We start from the raw sequence: 16645 nt of genomic DNA on the forward strand, positions 1-16645 counted from the left end.
ATGAAATAAAGCAGTGCTGACTCTCCCATAAATGACTGTCTATATTCCTTCATTCTCTCCTAGGCTTCAGGTTGTCCACACCATCTCTATCCTGGTCCACACTCTAGTTTGTCAGCAGGACTACGTGGTTGACTTTCCTAAAGTTGTTATTTCTGTAATTTTCCAGATCCCATACTTCCTGGGGATGGGATTTTTCAAACACTTTCCACAAATGATATCTCTTTTTATTTTATTGCATGTGTTCTTCATTTACATTTCAAATGCTATACCCTTTCCCGGTTTCCACCTCCCAGAAACCTCCAAACCATCCTCCTACCCCCTGCCTCCAAGAAGATGCCCTTCTGCCCAACCTACTCCCACCTACCACTCCTCGATTTCCCCTCTTTGGGGCATCTATCGAGCCTTCCTAGGACCAAGGACTTCTCCTCCCTCCCACAAGGCATTCCTCTGCCACACTTCCAGCTGAAACCATGTGTACCCCTTGGTTGATGGCTTAGTCCCTGGGAGTCCTGAGGTATCTGGTTGGCCAACATCAACATTCTTCCCATGGGGCTGCAAACCCATTCAACTCCTCCAGTCCTCCCTCCAACTCTTCCATGCTCAGTCCAATGGTTGGCTGGTAGCCTCTGTAAGCATCTGGCAGGGCGACTCAGGAGACAACCATAACAGGCTCCTTTCTGCAAGCACAAATGATAGCTCATAAAGATACAGTGGACTGCGAGAGAATAGACTCCATAGTTACCACAATTCTGGAAAATACTATAGGGAATGATTCTGCCTTACGTAACCTACAAAGAAGCTTTGATGAAAGAAATCATACTGATTTCATTACAGTGCTAGACAATGCTTGTTCATAGATTTGCCCTGGTTTGTATTATTACTGCCATAGAACTCTTTTTTTTTTAGACATTTCCTTTATTTGCATTTCAAATGTTATCCCCCTTTCCTGGTTTCCCCTCTGAAAACACCCTATCCCATTCCCCCTTCCCAGCTCACCAACTCACCTACTCCTGCTTCCCTGTCCTGGAATTCTGGGACATTGAGCCTTCTCAGGACCAAGGGCCTCTTCTCCCTTTGATGTCCAACAAGTCCATACTCTTAATAGTTTCATGTGAGGAAATTTTGTTTTGGGGTCTTGGAAATAGATAATCTGATAAATGGATGTATCCTTGATTTTAGTAGTTACAAAAGGATAATTGAAATTACCACATTAAGCATTTGTAATTTATTAGATAATTAATGTGAGAGTTTTAAAGAAACTTCAGTGAGAAGTTTACTTTATTATGGACGACACGTGGCAATAAAATTCTGGGTGGTAGTCTTTTAGAGTTTTCAAATTGTGCCATTGAAGTGAATAATGGTTACTCAACATCAGTACCAATTTTAGATTTGCAGCTAAATTCTATATAATTTTTTCAGAGTGGTTACTGTATTTCGACCTCAGAACTTTAATCAGTTTTTCATCCAGTTTGAAGAGTGGAAAGGCGGAGTCCACCACCAAGATGACATCTTGTGTGCTGCATTTTTACCCCCACAAACTCTTGCTACAGGTAAATTGAGTCTTCACTGGACAATGGCTTAGAGATGGTTTGGTTGAATATAGGTAAATTTTGAGAAAAGACTTTCTTAACTGAAAAAGTACAAAACATAGTGCTTAAGATATAATAAACTCATTAGCAAACACTAACATCTTATTATATTGTTCTTTTTTCAAGAAAAATATCAGAAAATTTGGGAAAGAATCACACTTTAGTGGCATGAAAATGCTTCTTAATTGGAACATCTAAACTGTCTTCTATATCTATCTTCAATGATATGTTCAATTCTTCATATGTATGTCACAGAACAAATTAACCCTTTGGCATAATATAACTCTTAATTTATTCTCATGCCCTCAGTTATACAGGGAAAATGATAGCCAAGCATTTTGTTCATAATGCATTTGAGAATCAGAGTGGACAGTAGTAGACCCACCATGGAATGGTAAGATCCATCACCTTACTGAACAGTTTCTGAGCTAAGCAGACTGAGTTGTTCAGAACAGCACAAGGTTTAATACACTTTGCTCTCCTCTCCCTAAGCCTTAGGAAATCACTATATATATGCCCCACCCTAACTCAGCTGTCCTTTGTACTTCTCATTTGCCATTGGTCCTCGGCTCCAGGGAAACTGTATGCCATCTGGACACTGTTGTGTGACTCCTCACACAGCACAGGCTTGGCCATATTTTTTTCTGTTTGAGCTTTCTCTCTTTTCTATAAAAAACAAATCAAAACAAAACAGGAGCAAATGACTTTATATGGGAAGAATTGTAGGACCGGAGAGAACATTTCACAAGGAATTTAGATGAAAGAAATGCGAAGAAATCTCTCTCGCATACACAAATAGTATAGGAACAGAAGTCTAAGGGTAATTAATACTTTCTCAACCCCTGCCTGGTGCTTAGCACAACTCTAAATACTTTTCATTCTTAAAATAACCCCATAAGGTAAATATAACTGTTAACCTAGTTTTATAGATGAAGAAATTTTGGTATCAAGCTGAGTTTAATATCATGTGTAAGGCTACATAGCTAATAATTGAATAATTGGCAGAAGCTGGACTTGGACTCAACTTGTTTAACTTCAGTGCCCTTATTCCAAATGATTTATTATAGTAAAATAATAGAGATAACTGGCTCATATCCACCATCTATGTGGGTTACTTTATAAATATTGAAAGTTACAGTTAATAAAGTACCAGATATCATTATAATTTATGTCTCCAAAAATAGAGAGTTACAAGATTTTTTTTATAATACACATTGGTAATGACTTCCTTTTGTTTCTATTTTACCACATTTTATATATTTATCTGCCAATTTCTGCTCTTTATCTTGACTCCTACAGGGAGCTATGATGGAGAAATTATTTTATGGAATAATAACACAGAAAATGCTCACCATGTGCTTCACCCTGATTACCAGAGGCAGCTAGCATCTGTGTTAGGTGAGTGCATGTTTTGAACTGAAATTTTGTGTTTTGTTGGAGTGCAATAGGCCTGTAATGTTTATGCTTGCATGTGCTTCTGTGTACCCCTAACCTATTGATGACAGGCTGTAAACTCTAAGGCTTAGTAATAGGATAGTCTTATTACAGTGATTAAGAGGAACATCAAGACTGACTTGGCTTTGAAAATTATCTATGGCCCTCCGTTTTTTTGTCTTTATGCCATGACAGTATTTCGGTATTACTAACACCAGGGAGTATGAGTCTCATTTTCTTCCAGTTTAGATTTATCCAATAAAACTTTCAGAATTGCCTTTGAGTGATCTCAGGTATCCTTTAGTAGCAAAATGGGAACTATGTTCCTGTGATTGGCTGTTCACCCTAAGTCTGGGCCTTGTGTTAAATATTATGCCACCTGGATATCATAAATTATTCCTTACTTTAGAAACCTGAGAGGAGCATTAGACAGGAGTTTATTATATTTTATTGGCTTTAGTAGAGGACATGAATATTTTATACTTAAGTGACTCCGCAATTGTCTTTCATATTTTATTTTAGCCTGTTTAGAAACTAAGGCTTTAGCCTGTTTAGAAACTAAGGCTTTTCTTTTAGATTAAATTCTTTCGATAACAATTATAGTATTTCCTATGATCAAACTATTTCCTATTGGCTCAATTATGTAATCTTACAGAGAATAAATCTGCTTTATTAAAGTACTCACCATTGGGTGCAGTGTGTGTGTGTGTGTGTGTGTGTGTGTGTGTGTGTGTGTATCTGAAGAGTGATTTATTGGGAGTATGAAAACCAATTTAAAAATATAAGATTTTGAGGGATTATCTGATGCAGATACAAGAATTTGAGCCGCCTTATGCACAAGGAACTAGCCATGAAGATTTATCTCAACATTCCAAGGCTATGGGTTGATTCTGCCTCTTACTCTCCCCTTGACTTTAAGGGAGTGCCATTTATATCTAGAGCATTCTAACTGTAGCTATCATTAGATACACAGAGAAATAAGACATAAGTATCAAGACTTATTTTGGTTATTTTTCTACTAGTGCAATAAAACACCAAGACAAAGACAAATTATAGAAGGAGATTATTTAATTATGGAAGCCAGAAATACACAAGCACTCTGATGGGAACATGAATATGAGGGCTCACATCTTAAATTGCTAACATGAAACAGGAAGTGAATTGGGAATGCATGTGGGTTTTATCTCTCAAAGCCTGTCTCCAGGGACATACTCAATCCAGCAAGGCCACACTCTGCCCAAATAGTATTACCCACTGGGAACCAAATATTTAAACATCTGAGAGGGTGGAGGACATTCTCATTCAAATCACAATACCAAACTTCTAAAAGACATTAAGGACATTATTACAATTCTCCTCCTTATCTCTCCTCTTATTTCACCTTCCCTCCTCCTCCTGTGTGTATATGTGTGTGTGTGTGTGTGTGTGTGTGTGTGTATTCAATTAAAATATATGCATATAGTGGGGAGGCTAAAGAGGAACATTAGATGCTATTCCTCATGCATTTTCCACTTTGGTTAAATGTTTTGTTTTGTTTTGTCTTGTTTTGAGACAGTGTCTCTCACTGGGCTGGAATTTATTGAGTAGACTAGGTTGATGGCTAATGAACCATGGGGATCCATCCATCTTCACCTCATCACCAGCTTTGAGACACAAGTACATACTACAATACCCATTTGCAGATGGGACTCAGGTTCTCCGAACTGTGTAGCAAGCAGTTTACCAACAGACTTATCACCCCACACCGGGCCTTACCATATTTATCATTGTGAAAGTTTGTAGGTATCTTTGTAGGGACTTTACAAAACTATAAGCAAACTATCAATAGATATTGACATAAACATTGTCAGTTTTCATAATATGGCCTGAAGACAATATAAGTATATAATTAAACTACCATGAGGAATGTCCTTTCCAGAGTAACACACTAATAAATAGAACCATTAAGGAACCTTATTTAAGTAAACATATATTTATTCACTTGATTTCATGTTCATTAAATACTTGAAAGATTAGTATTAACTAGAATTTCATGCTGTTAGAAACACATTTATCTTGAACATAATTGGGATGTCTGTGATACTAGCTATGATTATGATTTGAAGTTCTAATTAATTTACAACAGAAAGTGCACCTCGCACATGCAAAGCAAAAATGAAATCAAACATTTGTTCCGGTAGAGGTTGTAGAAGAGAGTAGTAGGAGGCCTGAGGGAACCTGACTGTATGTTGTGAGACTTTATGGGAGTGGTGGTTATCTTGCCTGCGGTTGGGAGGCAAGAAGGCTGGTCATTGTTTAAGCATGCTGATTTAAACAGATGATGGTTCTCTTCACCAAGAGCCCTGGGCTATTTTTTGTCACAGATATAGAAGCCCAAAAGCTTAATGCCAGGAGAAGCTGTGCAACTCCCTGTGTGGCAGACCAGGCTACACAGGTCGCCCGAAATGTAAAGATTGACATGGAAGGTAATAATGCTGTTATGAGGCTTTGCTTCCTTGAAGCAAGGAAAACCAGTGCAGCCACAGGTAAAATATGTGTCTCCATCTTGCCTTTCTGTATTTGATAAAGAAAGCAATAAAGGAAGGTCAATCTATTTTATTAACAAGGTCTTGTAGTATTTAACTTTGTATATCTATCAAGCCTGCCCTGAAACTTCAGGGACACTTGGACAGGAAGCTCACACTGGTGAGGGTGGCAAATAGGGCTACCAAACAATTTATCTATTGTCTATGTTGAGATGAGAATGAGAACAATTGCTACAACCATTTCATTTGGCAAACAAATTTTATCAGTGTTTATGTCATAATTGATAGGTGTTTGGAAAGGGCAGAAGGCACAGGTAGATAACAGCTTGAAAATACATGAGTCAATGTGTAGGTCCAGATGTATCAAAGAAATAATATCTGTGACTGCACTGAAGAGGGACTTCACTGAGGAAGTTGGAGATATGGCTTAGTGGCAGAGGTTTGAACTGATTGCCTATCCCACCACAAGGGCTGCATGGCGCATGTCTTCATGTCAATATTGTTAGGGGATGTTCAGAGTATTATTGCCCCTTGATTTATACTTCATATAACAGGTCAGAGTCCCATTTGAATTTTTTGTGGAGACATTAACTGGTGATATCTGGAGGTAACTGTGGGATAACTGTTGGTTTATAGAAAAATAGCAATATTTGGATGCTGTTTACATCTTGCTCTACAAAATATAACTTAGAGACAATTTATTGAATTTTCATGTAAATTATATTTTGATAGTTAATCTTTTTGCATGCATAGATTAAATGATTAAGACATGAGCATTATATGATTGGAGAAAATAATGAACATATCTGAGCTCTAGTTTACAAAATCACTTTTCCACATTGAATTTGCAAATGAAAAACCTGTATAATATTTATATAAAATTTTCATCATCAATAACGTTATACCTCTCTTTGTTTTAAACCCTTATGGAACATGTAAGATGATTTTGAAACATTTAGAAACTATTCATGCTTCAAAGTATTCTAATCCTCACATTATGAAATATTATCCTAAAATTACTTTCAATTCCTCATAACTAATTCTTTTTAAAGTTAGATATCTAAAATATTTCACCTGAAGCAGATCTGCTATCACTTCCACCTTAACTATACTGTTTATCACCAACAGAATTGTAAAAGCAAATGCAAAGCAATCTATAGAATTATCCAGTAATAAATTTGCCACAGAGGAATGCTTTCAAAGAGCATTTTCAAGTATAAATGAAAAGTATAAACAGGTAGTTTCATATTTATTAACAGGAAAATGGTTCTATATGGGCATACGATAAATACCTGAATAAAAAATTTAAAATGATCTCATAATTAGAATCCTTTGTTTGTTGCTCAATTTAAAAAATCTTTATCTGTACTGTCCTAAGGGCATTTATGCATCAAGAATTATGCATGAGGGTTGTTGCCTCTTGTATACATGTCCAATGGCTTATCATGGAAAATAAGTATCATACTTTCAGAATAATGTCATAATGTTTCAGTTAGTATTTTATAAATTTACTCAAAAGAGAAATTAATTTTATTTAACTTAATTGCAAAGAATATCAATGTAGCTATTTAACAACAACAAAAAAAAGCCCCAAACTTAGTGGAATAGTTTATATAACTTATTCATAGTTCACACATATTCTGCTTGATGTCACAGAAAGGTTATCATTGAATAAGCACTGTTTTATAATTTAGAGAATCAGAATGGGGGTCTGGATAGATTTCAGTGCTACCGGACCTCTCTACTCTCATAAGCTCTCCCACCGGGGAAGCCACTGCAAGAAGCCACTTTGGTATTTCTGGAAGTACTTTTCTAATTAGATTTCCCCTATGTAATAGGAGGTGCTAACCTTGTGTCCTGTGGAGCGTCTGGTTATGTCAGGTTTTGGGATACATTTAGGAAAGTACTTCTGGCTGAATTTTTGGCTCATGCTGGTGTTGGATCCATTATCATGTCTATTGATAAACTGAATCAATACCTTGCCACTGGAGATCCTGACGGATGGTTGAAAATCTGGAACATAAAGGTAAATGGAAAATATTTTCACAGTAGCATCACCAGTTTTTTTTTAATTTTTTAATTTTTTATTATTTTTTTTAGCAAAATATCGTATAAAAGGTATCTACTGATGTGAGTCACATCTTGTCTGTTTTGTAGATAATGGAAAAAGTGCTTCATCCTGAGTATTTTAAAGAAATAATTTTAAGGCAGAGACCTTTTTTATATTTTTATTTTCTATATTCTTTGTTTACATTCCAAAAGCTTTCACCTTTCCTAGTTCCCCCCTCCCCATATGTCCCATAAGTCCTCTTCTCTCCATCCATTCTCCTATCCCTAATCCTGGAAAGGCTTGATCCAGCATTGAAGGGGAGTACCAGGACAGAGAAAAGGGAGGGGGGAAAGATAGAAGAATGGAGGCAGAGACTTTTTAGAAGTAATTTTAAAACACACACAGAGAAGGAGAGGGAGAGGGAGAGGGAGAGGGAGAGGGAGAGAGAGAGGGAGAGGGGGAGAGAGAGAGAGGGAGAGAGAGAGAGGGAGAGGGGGAGAGAGAGAGAGAGAGAGAGTTTGGACATAAACATTCAGATGCATCTTAAGTCAAACAAATTCTAAATGTCATCTAGTGTGCTACTATATAAGCACCTGAGCTACTTATAACCAGCCTGAGTCAGTTCTTTTAAAAATAACAGATAGCTTGCTCCATTTAAAAAAAAATCATAAGATAATGTAATATTAGGTCTCCCTATGTGGCCAAACTCCTTTCTGTCTTCTATATGATAATATATCAACTATCTTTATGTTATACTTTAATGTGGATCATAGGTTATTATCTCTAAATTCACCTTCACACAGCCCCCCCCCATTTCCATATCAGGCTCTTAAAACAGTGGTCTTATTACAATTTATTTAATATTTGAATTTCTAAATGTCAGGGCATTTCTTCTCACCCAGGAATATTGTACTAATTCCCGTGAGAGCAAAATTACCCAGACTCCAGCTCTGCTCAGATCATTTAAACCTCATGAGGACCGGATAAGTGCCTTGGAGATGTGTGAGTCTGGTGGTCATTTGCTTATCATTTCTTCCTCTGTGGACTGCAGTGTCTGTGTGACTGGACTTTCCAATGCTCCTGCCTTGATCTTTGGTCAGGTATGTACATTCTTTCTTTGCTATTGTAGAATTGACTTGACATTTGGTATAAATTTGGCTTTATTTCCATGAAAGTCTCCTTTGTTCTTTAAAGCATTTGAATGAACTGTCGGCCATTTCTGTAGCTGTAACTGTTATCACTCTCCCTGATTACTACTAGATGCAGCAATCTCCACGAGGGAAAAGGTACATGAGACATGGAAAGATGTTGACTCTTGATGGGGTAACCTATTTATTACAAGATCTTTTAATAGAAAAATCCAGCTTCTCATCCCTAGTACTGTGATAGGTCAGCAGCAGCAGCAGCCTTCCCCACCCTGCAAATATCTCCCATGGATCACACAGGCCTTCCTTCCACCATTAGTCACTGTACCACAGCCTCTAAAGCCAAAAAGTATCTCCTGATCAGCCATAGCCCACTCCAGCCAGCAAAGCAAGTAGGCAGCCTGCCAACCTTTTCTCCTCTCTGTGAGTTCCTTTAGACCCAATCCCTCAGGGCAGTCCCTAATACAGGCTGCAGCTTTTCTTCCCCACCCCCACCTACATCTCCTATGGATCTCATAGACTATCCCCTTCTAATCTACCCCCACCCTGCTCTTCACTATAGCCCATCTTCCAGCAGACATTAACTGTGAACACCAGCAAACATCACCGTGAGCATACCAACTGAGCAGGCCAGTAAAAGAGTCAAAATACAGCTATCACATGTTCTAAAAATCCATCAAGAAAACAAAAATCAAAGAATAAAACACCCACCCAACAAAGACAAACCCAGCCATCAACTACTAGTCCTCTAATCATTCCAAACCTAGATGCCCAGATGCCCCTAGATGCATAAGAACACATTAACAGCCAGGGCAGTTTATCTTTACTAAAGCCCAGCTATTTTACCAAAGCAGACCCTGAATAATTTAATGTAGCCGAAGCAGAAGAAAAAGACCTTAAAACCAACTATATGAATATGGTAGACATGCGTAAAGAGGAAATGAATAAATCCCTTAAGGAAATCAAGGAAAGCACAAAACTATTGGCAGAAATAAATAAATCTTTAATGAAAGCAAAAAAAGAGATTCATTTGAAGGAATGATTAAATGATTTAAGACCTGAAAATGGAAATAGAAGCAATAATAATAATAAATCACAGAGAATTATGGAAATGAAAAATTTAGGATTTTAAACAGGAACCAGAGACAAGCTTTACCAACAGAATAACACAGATGGAAGAAAAAAATGTTAGGCACTGAAGATGTAGTAGAAGAAATGGATATATCAATCCAAAAAAGTTAAATCTAAAAAACTGCTGATATAAAACATCCAGGAAGTCTGCGGCATTATAATAAAGACCAAACGTAAAAATACCAGAAATAGAAGAAGGAGATAAATTCAAACTCTAAGGCCCAGAAAATATTTTCAAGAAAATCATGCGAGAAAATTTTCTTAATCTAAAGAGACACATGCCTAACAAGATACAAGCAGCATACTGATCACCAAATAAATTGGACCAGAAAAGAAAGTCCCCTTGCCATATAATAATTGAAACACTATAAACATATGGAACCAAGAAAGAATATTAAAAACTGCAAAGGAAAAAAGATCAAGTAACTTATGAAGGTAGACATATTACAGTTCTACCTGATTTCTTAATAGAGACTCTAAAAGCCAGAGGGCCTGGACTGATGTATTGTAGACTCTAAGAAATGAGAAATACCAGCCCAGACTACAATACTGAGCAATATTTTCGATCAGCTCTCTACTGAATGAAAAGAAATGGATCAAACCCAGAAATTTTAAAAACTTTAAAGACGTTTTAGGATCCAGTGAAAATGAATACAGAGTACATCAAACTTAGTACAATGAATGTGGTGCTAAAATGAAAGTTTGTAGCATAGCATTAAATGTCTACATAAAAAAAGTGGATAAGTAGATTTTTTTAATTTACATTTCATATGTTATCCCCTTTCCGGGTTTCTCTTTCAAAACCTTCTACCCTCTCCACTCTACCCCTGTTCACCAACCCAATCTACTCCTGCTTCCTGGTCCTGGCATTCCCCTATACTGGAGCATCGACTCTTCTCATGACCAACAAGATTGATGTCCAACAAAGGCATCCTCTGCTATTTATGTGGCTGGAGCCATGGGTCTCTCCATGTGTGCTCTTTGGTTGGTGGTTTCCTCCCTGAGAGCTCTGGGGGTTCTGGTTGGTTCATATTGTTGTTCCTCCCATGGGATTGCAAACCCCTTCAACTCCTTGGGCCCTTTCTCTAGCAACTCCATTGGGGACCCTGTGCTTAGTTCAGTGGTTGGCTGAGAGCATCCACCTCTGTATTTGTCAGGTACTGGCAGAGCCTCTCAGGAGACAGCCATATCAGGCTCCAGTCTGCAAGCAACTTGTTAGCATCCACAAGTGTCTGAGTTTGGTGACTGTATATGGGATGGATCCCCAGGTGGGGTAGTCTCTGAATGACCTTTCCTTCAGTCTTTGCTCCACAAGAAGCTCTAGAATGCCTGTTCTTAGCCTGCGGGTCATGAACATTGAAAAACATATATTTCCGATATTAGGAACTGAGATACAGCTCAGTAGCAAAATTACAGTAACGAAGTATAGCAGCTTGTTTTTTCATGCTGATTATGTTACCCCAAAACCTGTTTGGTGTCTCCAGCACTAGGCACTAAAGGAAGTCTGTCCCCAGTTGTTTTTTGACTGGTCAATAAAGTTATTCGCACTGGCAGCCAATGGCTGGGCAGGGGAGATAGGCAGGACTTTTAGAATTTTGGGAAGAGAACAAGGAAGGAAGAACAGGGGATTCTGCTATGATAAGGGTGTAGATGCACCTCACCAGAAAGGTGCAAGAGGGAGAGATAGTCAACATGTAGGTACAGGGAGAAAGCAGTCCTAGGATGGCTGCACAGCAGGGTCCAGGACAGCAAAGATGAAATATAAATTTAATAAATATCAACTCAATAATAATGGAGGGTGTGTGTGCTAGCCATATATAGTTGGGGAATGGGCCAGCCATTGAGCTCTTTAAAGCATATTAAAAATCAGGCTGCATGTATGTCTTTAATTCTTGAATACAAAACATTTGGGTGGGCAGTAATGAGCATGTGTGCACCGGCCAGGAAGTTTAGAGTGGATCAATGTACTACCACTTCAATGACATATATAAATGTAGTATATAAAAAATGTATCTACTATACAATAAAATATATAAATAAATTTAGTTTGGTGCTCCTAAGACTATCTGAAATACGTAGTTTCAGAATCCACAAGTTGAGTCCCACTGCCCTAGAACAAGAGGAAGTAAGCATACCCATGAGGAGTAGACACCAAGAAATAAGCAATCTGAAGGCTGAACTCAATAAAATAAAAACAAAGAACAAACAAAGAATCAATGAATAAAAATGTGGGGGATAATAAATAAGGGCGGGTGGCGACAGCAGCTGCAATAGCAGCAGCAGCTCCTCCAGTGGAAGGGCCATCAGCAGTAGAAACAAGGTGACAGGGTCCAGGCAGGCCCTGCGCCCACTACCACTGACCATCACTGGCCAGCCTGGCTGCAAGCAGTGGCAGATTTACAGCACCTTTCACAACACAGAAGCCACATCAGAACTATGCCTCCCGCCAGTCAGTTATGAGATACTCCCCTCCTTCTTGGTTCTTGGACCCCAGAGAGATCAGACAGCCTGAGGTACATAACACGAGGCCAACATCACAGGGGTCTAAGCCTGACAGACGTTGGCCTGCACCCAGGCCCTGGGGTGGTTGGGGAAGGGGCATCTGTGTGACAACCCGGCCAGGAGGTTGTTTGCCTAGCCCAGCGCTCAGCCATTTTTGGCTACAGGATACCAGAGAGTTCTAGCAGGCAAAGTCAGCTGACAGTTATAACCCGAGGCTAACATAGCAGGGGGGTGGGTTCTAGGACCAACAGGCCCTGGACTGCCCCCAGGTCCTGGGCTGCTCGGTGGGCCATCTGTGTGCCAATCCGGCCAGGAGGTTGCTAGCCCAGCAGACTCTCCTGGCACCTTCAGGGAGCACACACACACCACCATCCTCGCCACCTGACAGAACCAGTTAACACTCATAGTCTGAGGGGATCTTTGCTCGGGCCTTGGCCTGCCAGGCTTTTGCCTAGACTCGGGCCTGAGCAGCTAGGCTAGCCTTGTGTGCACCAACCCGGTTGAGAGATTGGCTGCCCAGCAGAGTGACCAGCACTTGGAAAATGTCCTGCAGCATACACCATCAGCACTCCCTGAAGGAGCAAATGGGCACCACCTGGTTCACAGAGACAATCTGGGGCAAGGCACACTAGGGCTCCAAGAGCACACAAGAGGAGGACAGCACATCAGCAATCCGTGACAGGGGAAACCCAGCCATCCAGTGTTGAGGAACTAGCCCTAGAGCCACACAGGAGGCTCAAACACCAGCCAGACAAGACCAACTAATACCAGAGAACAAAATGGCAAAGGGCAAATGCAGGAACACTACTAACAGAAATCTAGGCAATATGGCAGCATCTGAACCAAACTCTCCAACATCAGCAAGTCCTGGTTACACAAACACACCAGAAAAACAAGATTTGGATTTAAAATCACTGGTCATGATGCTGCCAGAAGAACACAAAAAGGACATGAATGAATCTCTTAAAGAAATACAGGGGAACATGAATAAGCTAGAAACTCGTATAATGGAAACACAAAAATCACTTAAAGAAATTCAGGAGAATAAGGCTCAAGAGATAGAAGCCAATAAAGAAGAAACGCAAAAAAAACAAAACAAAACAAAACAAAAAAAACAAAACAAAAAAAAAACAAACAAACTACCCTGGATCTAAAAACAGAACTAGAAACAACTAAGAAATCACAAAGGGAGACAACTTTGGAGATAAAAAACCTTGAGAAGAAATCAGGGGCCAAATATCAACAACAGAATACAAGAGATGGACGAAAGAATCTCAGATGCCGAAGATACCATAGAAACCATTGACTCAACAGTCAAAGAAAATGCAAACTGCAAAGAGCTTATATCCCAGAACATCCAGGAAATCCAGGACACAATGAGAAGACCAAACCAAAGGATTATAGGTATAGATGAGCGTGAAGATTTACAACTGAAAGGGCCAGCAAATATCTTTAGCAAAATTATGGAAGAAAACTTTCCCAACTTAAAGAGAGAGAGATGCCCATGAATATATAAGACACCTTCACAACTCCAAACAGACTGGACCTGAGCAGAAATACCTCTTGCCACATAATAATAAAAACCCCAAATGCACTAAACAAAGAAAGAATATTAAAGGCAGTAAGAGAAAAAGACCAGGCAACATATAAAGGAAGACCTATCAGACATATAAAGAAAGACCTATCAGAATCATACCAGACTTCTCACCAGAGACCATGAAAGGTAGAAGATCCTGGGCAGAGCTCATGCAGACTCTAAGAGAACACAAATGTCAGCCAAGACTACTATACCCAGCAAAACTCTCAATCACAATAGATGGAGAAACCAAGATATTTCATGACAAAACCAAATTTACACAATATCTTTCCACAAACCAAGTACTGCAAAGATTACTAGGAAGAAAACTCCAATACAAGGAGGGAAACTATACCCTGGAAAAAGCAAGATAGTTACCTTCTTTCAACAAACCCAAAAGAAGATAACGACTCATATATAAAAATAACATAAAAAAATGACAGGAAGTAATAATCACTATTCCTTAATATCTCAACATCAATGGACTCAATTCCCCAATAAAAAGACATAGACTAACGGACTGGATAAGAAAACAGGACGCTATATTTTGCTGCATACAGGAGACACACCTCAATGTCAAAGACAAAACTGCTTGAGAGTAAAAGGCTGGATGACAATTTTATAAGCCAATGGTCTCAGGAAATCAGCCGCAGTAGCCATTCTAATATCAGATAAAATTGACTTTCAACCTAAAGTCATCAAAAGAGACACAGAAGGACACGTCTTGCTGGTCAAAGGAAAAATCCACCAAGAAAAACTTTCACTTCTGAACATCTATGAGCCAAATGCAAGGGCACCCTCATTCGTAAAAGAAACTTTACTAAAGCTCAAAACACACATTGCACCTAACACAATAATTGTGGGTGACTTCAACACTCCACTCTCCTCAATGGACCGATCAGGAAAACAGAAACTAAACAGGGATACAGTAAAACTAATTGAAGCATTGGACCAATTGGATTTGACTGATATTTATAGAACATTTCACCCTAAAGCAAAAGAATATACCTTTTTCTAAGCAACTTATGGTACCTTCTCAAAAATCGGCCATATAATTGGTCATAAGACAGACATCAACAAATATAAGAAGATCGAACAAATCCCATGCCTTCTATCAGATCTCTATGGTGTAAGAGTGGTTTTCAACAGCAACAAAAACAACAGAAAGCCCACATACACATAGAGGCTGAACAATACTCTACTCAATGACACCTTAGCCAAAGAAGAAATAAAGAAAGAAATCAGAGACTTTTTAGAATTTAATGAAAATGAAGGCACAACATACCCAAATCTTTGGGACACAATGAAAGCAGTGCTAAGAGGAAAACTCATAGCCCTGAGTGCCTCCAAAAAGAAAATGGAGAGAGCATACACTAGCAGCTTAACCACACCTGAAAGCACTGGAACAAAAAGAAGTCAATTCACCCAGGAGGAGTAGAAGTCAGAAAATCATCAAACTCAGGGCTGAAATCAATCAAGTGGAAACAAAGAGAACCATACAAAAAAATCAATGAATCCAGGAGCTGGTTCTTTGAGAAAATCAAGATAGATAAACCCTTAGCCAGACTGACCAAGGGCACAGAGAAAGTATCCAAATTAACAAAATTAGAAATGAAAAGGGAGATATAACAACAGAAACTGAGGAAATTGAAAAAATCATCAGATCCTACTACAAAAGACTATATTCAACACAACTGGAGAATCTGGAGGAAATGGACAATTTCCTAGACAGATGCCAAATACCAAAATTAAATCAGGACCAAATAGATCATCTAAACAGTCCCACAACCCCTAAAGAAAGAGAAGGGTTCATAGAAAGTCTTCTAACCAATAAAAGCACAGGACCAGATGATTTCAGTGCAGAATTCTATCTGACCTTCGAAGAATACGTAACACCAATATTCTTCAAACTATTCCACAAAAATAGAAACAGAAGGAACACTACCCAATTCCTTCTACGAAGCCACAATTACACTGATACCAACACCACACAAAGATCCAACAAAGAAAGGGAACTTCAGACCAATTTCCCTTATGAACATCGATGCAAAAATACTCAATAAAATTCTTGCCAACTGAATCCAAGAACACATCAAAACGATCATCCACCATAATCTAGTAGGCTTTATCCCAGGGATGCAGGGTTGGTTCAATATATGGAAATCCATCAATGCAATCCACTACATAAAAAACTCAAAGAAAAAAAACCACATGGTCATTTCATTGGATGCTGAAAAAGCATTTGACAAAATTCAGCATCCTTTCATGTTTAAAGTCTTGGAAAGAACAGGAATTCAAGTCTCATACCTTAACATAGTAAAAGCAATATACAGAAAACCAGTAGCCAGCATCAAACTAAATGGAGAGAAATTTGAAGCAATCCCACTAAAATCAGGGACTAGACAGGGCTGCCCCCTTTCTCCTTATCTTTAAAATATTGTAATTAAGGTACTAGCTTGGGCAATTAGACAACATAAGGAGGTCAAAGGGATATAAATTGGAAAGGAAGAAGACAAACTATCATTATTTGCAGATGATATGATAGTCTACCTAAGTGACCCAAAAAACTCCACTAGAGAACTCCTACAGCTGATAAACAACTTCAGCAAAGTGGCAGGTTATAAAATCAACTCAAGCAAATCAATAGCCTTCCTATAATCAAAACATAAGCAGGCTGAGAAAGAAATTAGGGA

At 38.7% G+C, this 16645-nt stretch overlaps 1 protein-coding gene across 1 annotated transcript in view; it reads left to right on the forward strand.

Moving 5' to 3' along the window:
* Wdr49 (WD repeat domain 49) overlaps positions 1 to 16645 on the forward strand; it is a 162167-nt gene that overhangs the window by 84334 nt on the left and 61188 nt on the right. Inside the window, exons 6-10 of the mRNA XM_052180351.1 lie at positions 1420 to 1550; positions 2889 to 2987; positions 5387 to 5548; positions 7387 to 7574; positions 8501 to 8698. Coding sequence (XP_052036311.1) covers positions 1420 to 1550; positions 2889 to 2987; positions 5387 to 5548; positions 7387 to 7574; positions 8501 to 8698 — 778 coding nt within the window. The remainder of the gene's footprint in view (positions 1 to 1419; positions 1551 to 2888; positions 2988 to 5386; positions 5549 to 7386; positions 7575 to 8500; positions 8699 to 16645) is intronic.

Source organism: Apodemus sylvaticus, chromosome 4 (assembly GCF_947179515.1).
Source record: "Apodemus sylvaticus chromosome 4, mApoSyl1.1, whole genome shotgun sequence".
Taxonomy (NCBI): Eukaryota; Metazoa; Chordata; class Mammalia; order Rodentia; family Muridae; genus Apodemus; species Apodemus sylvaticus.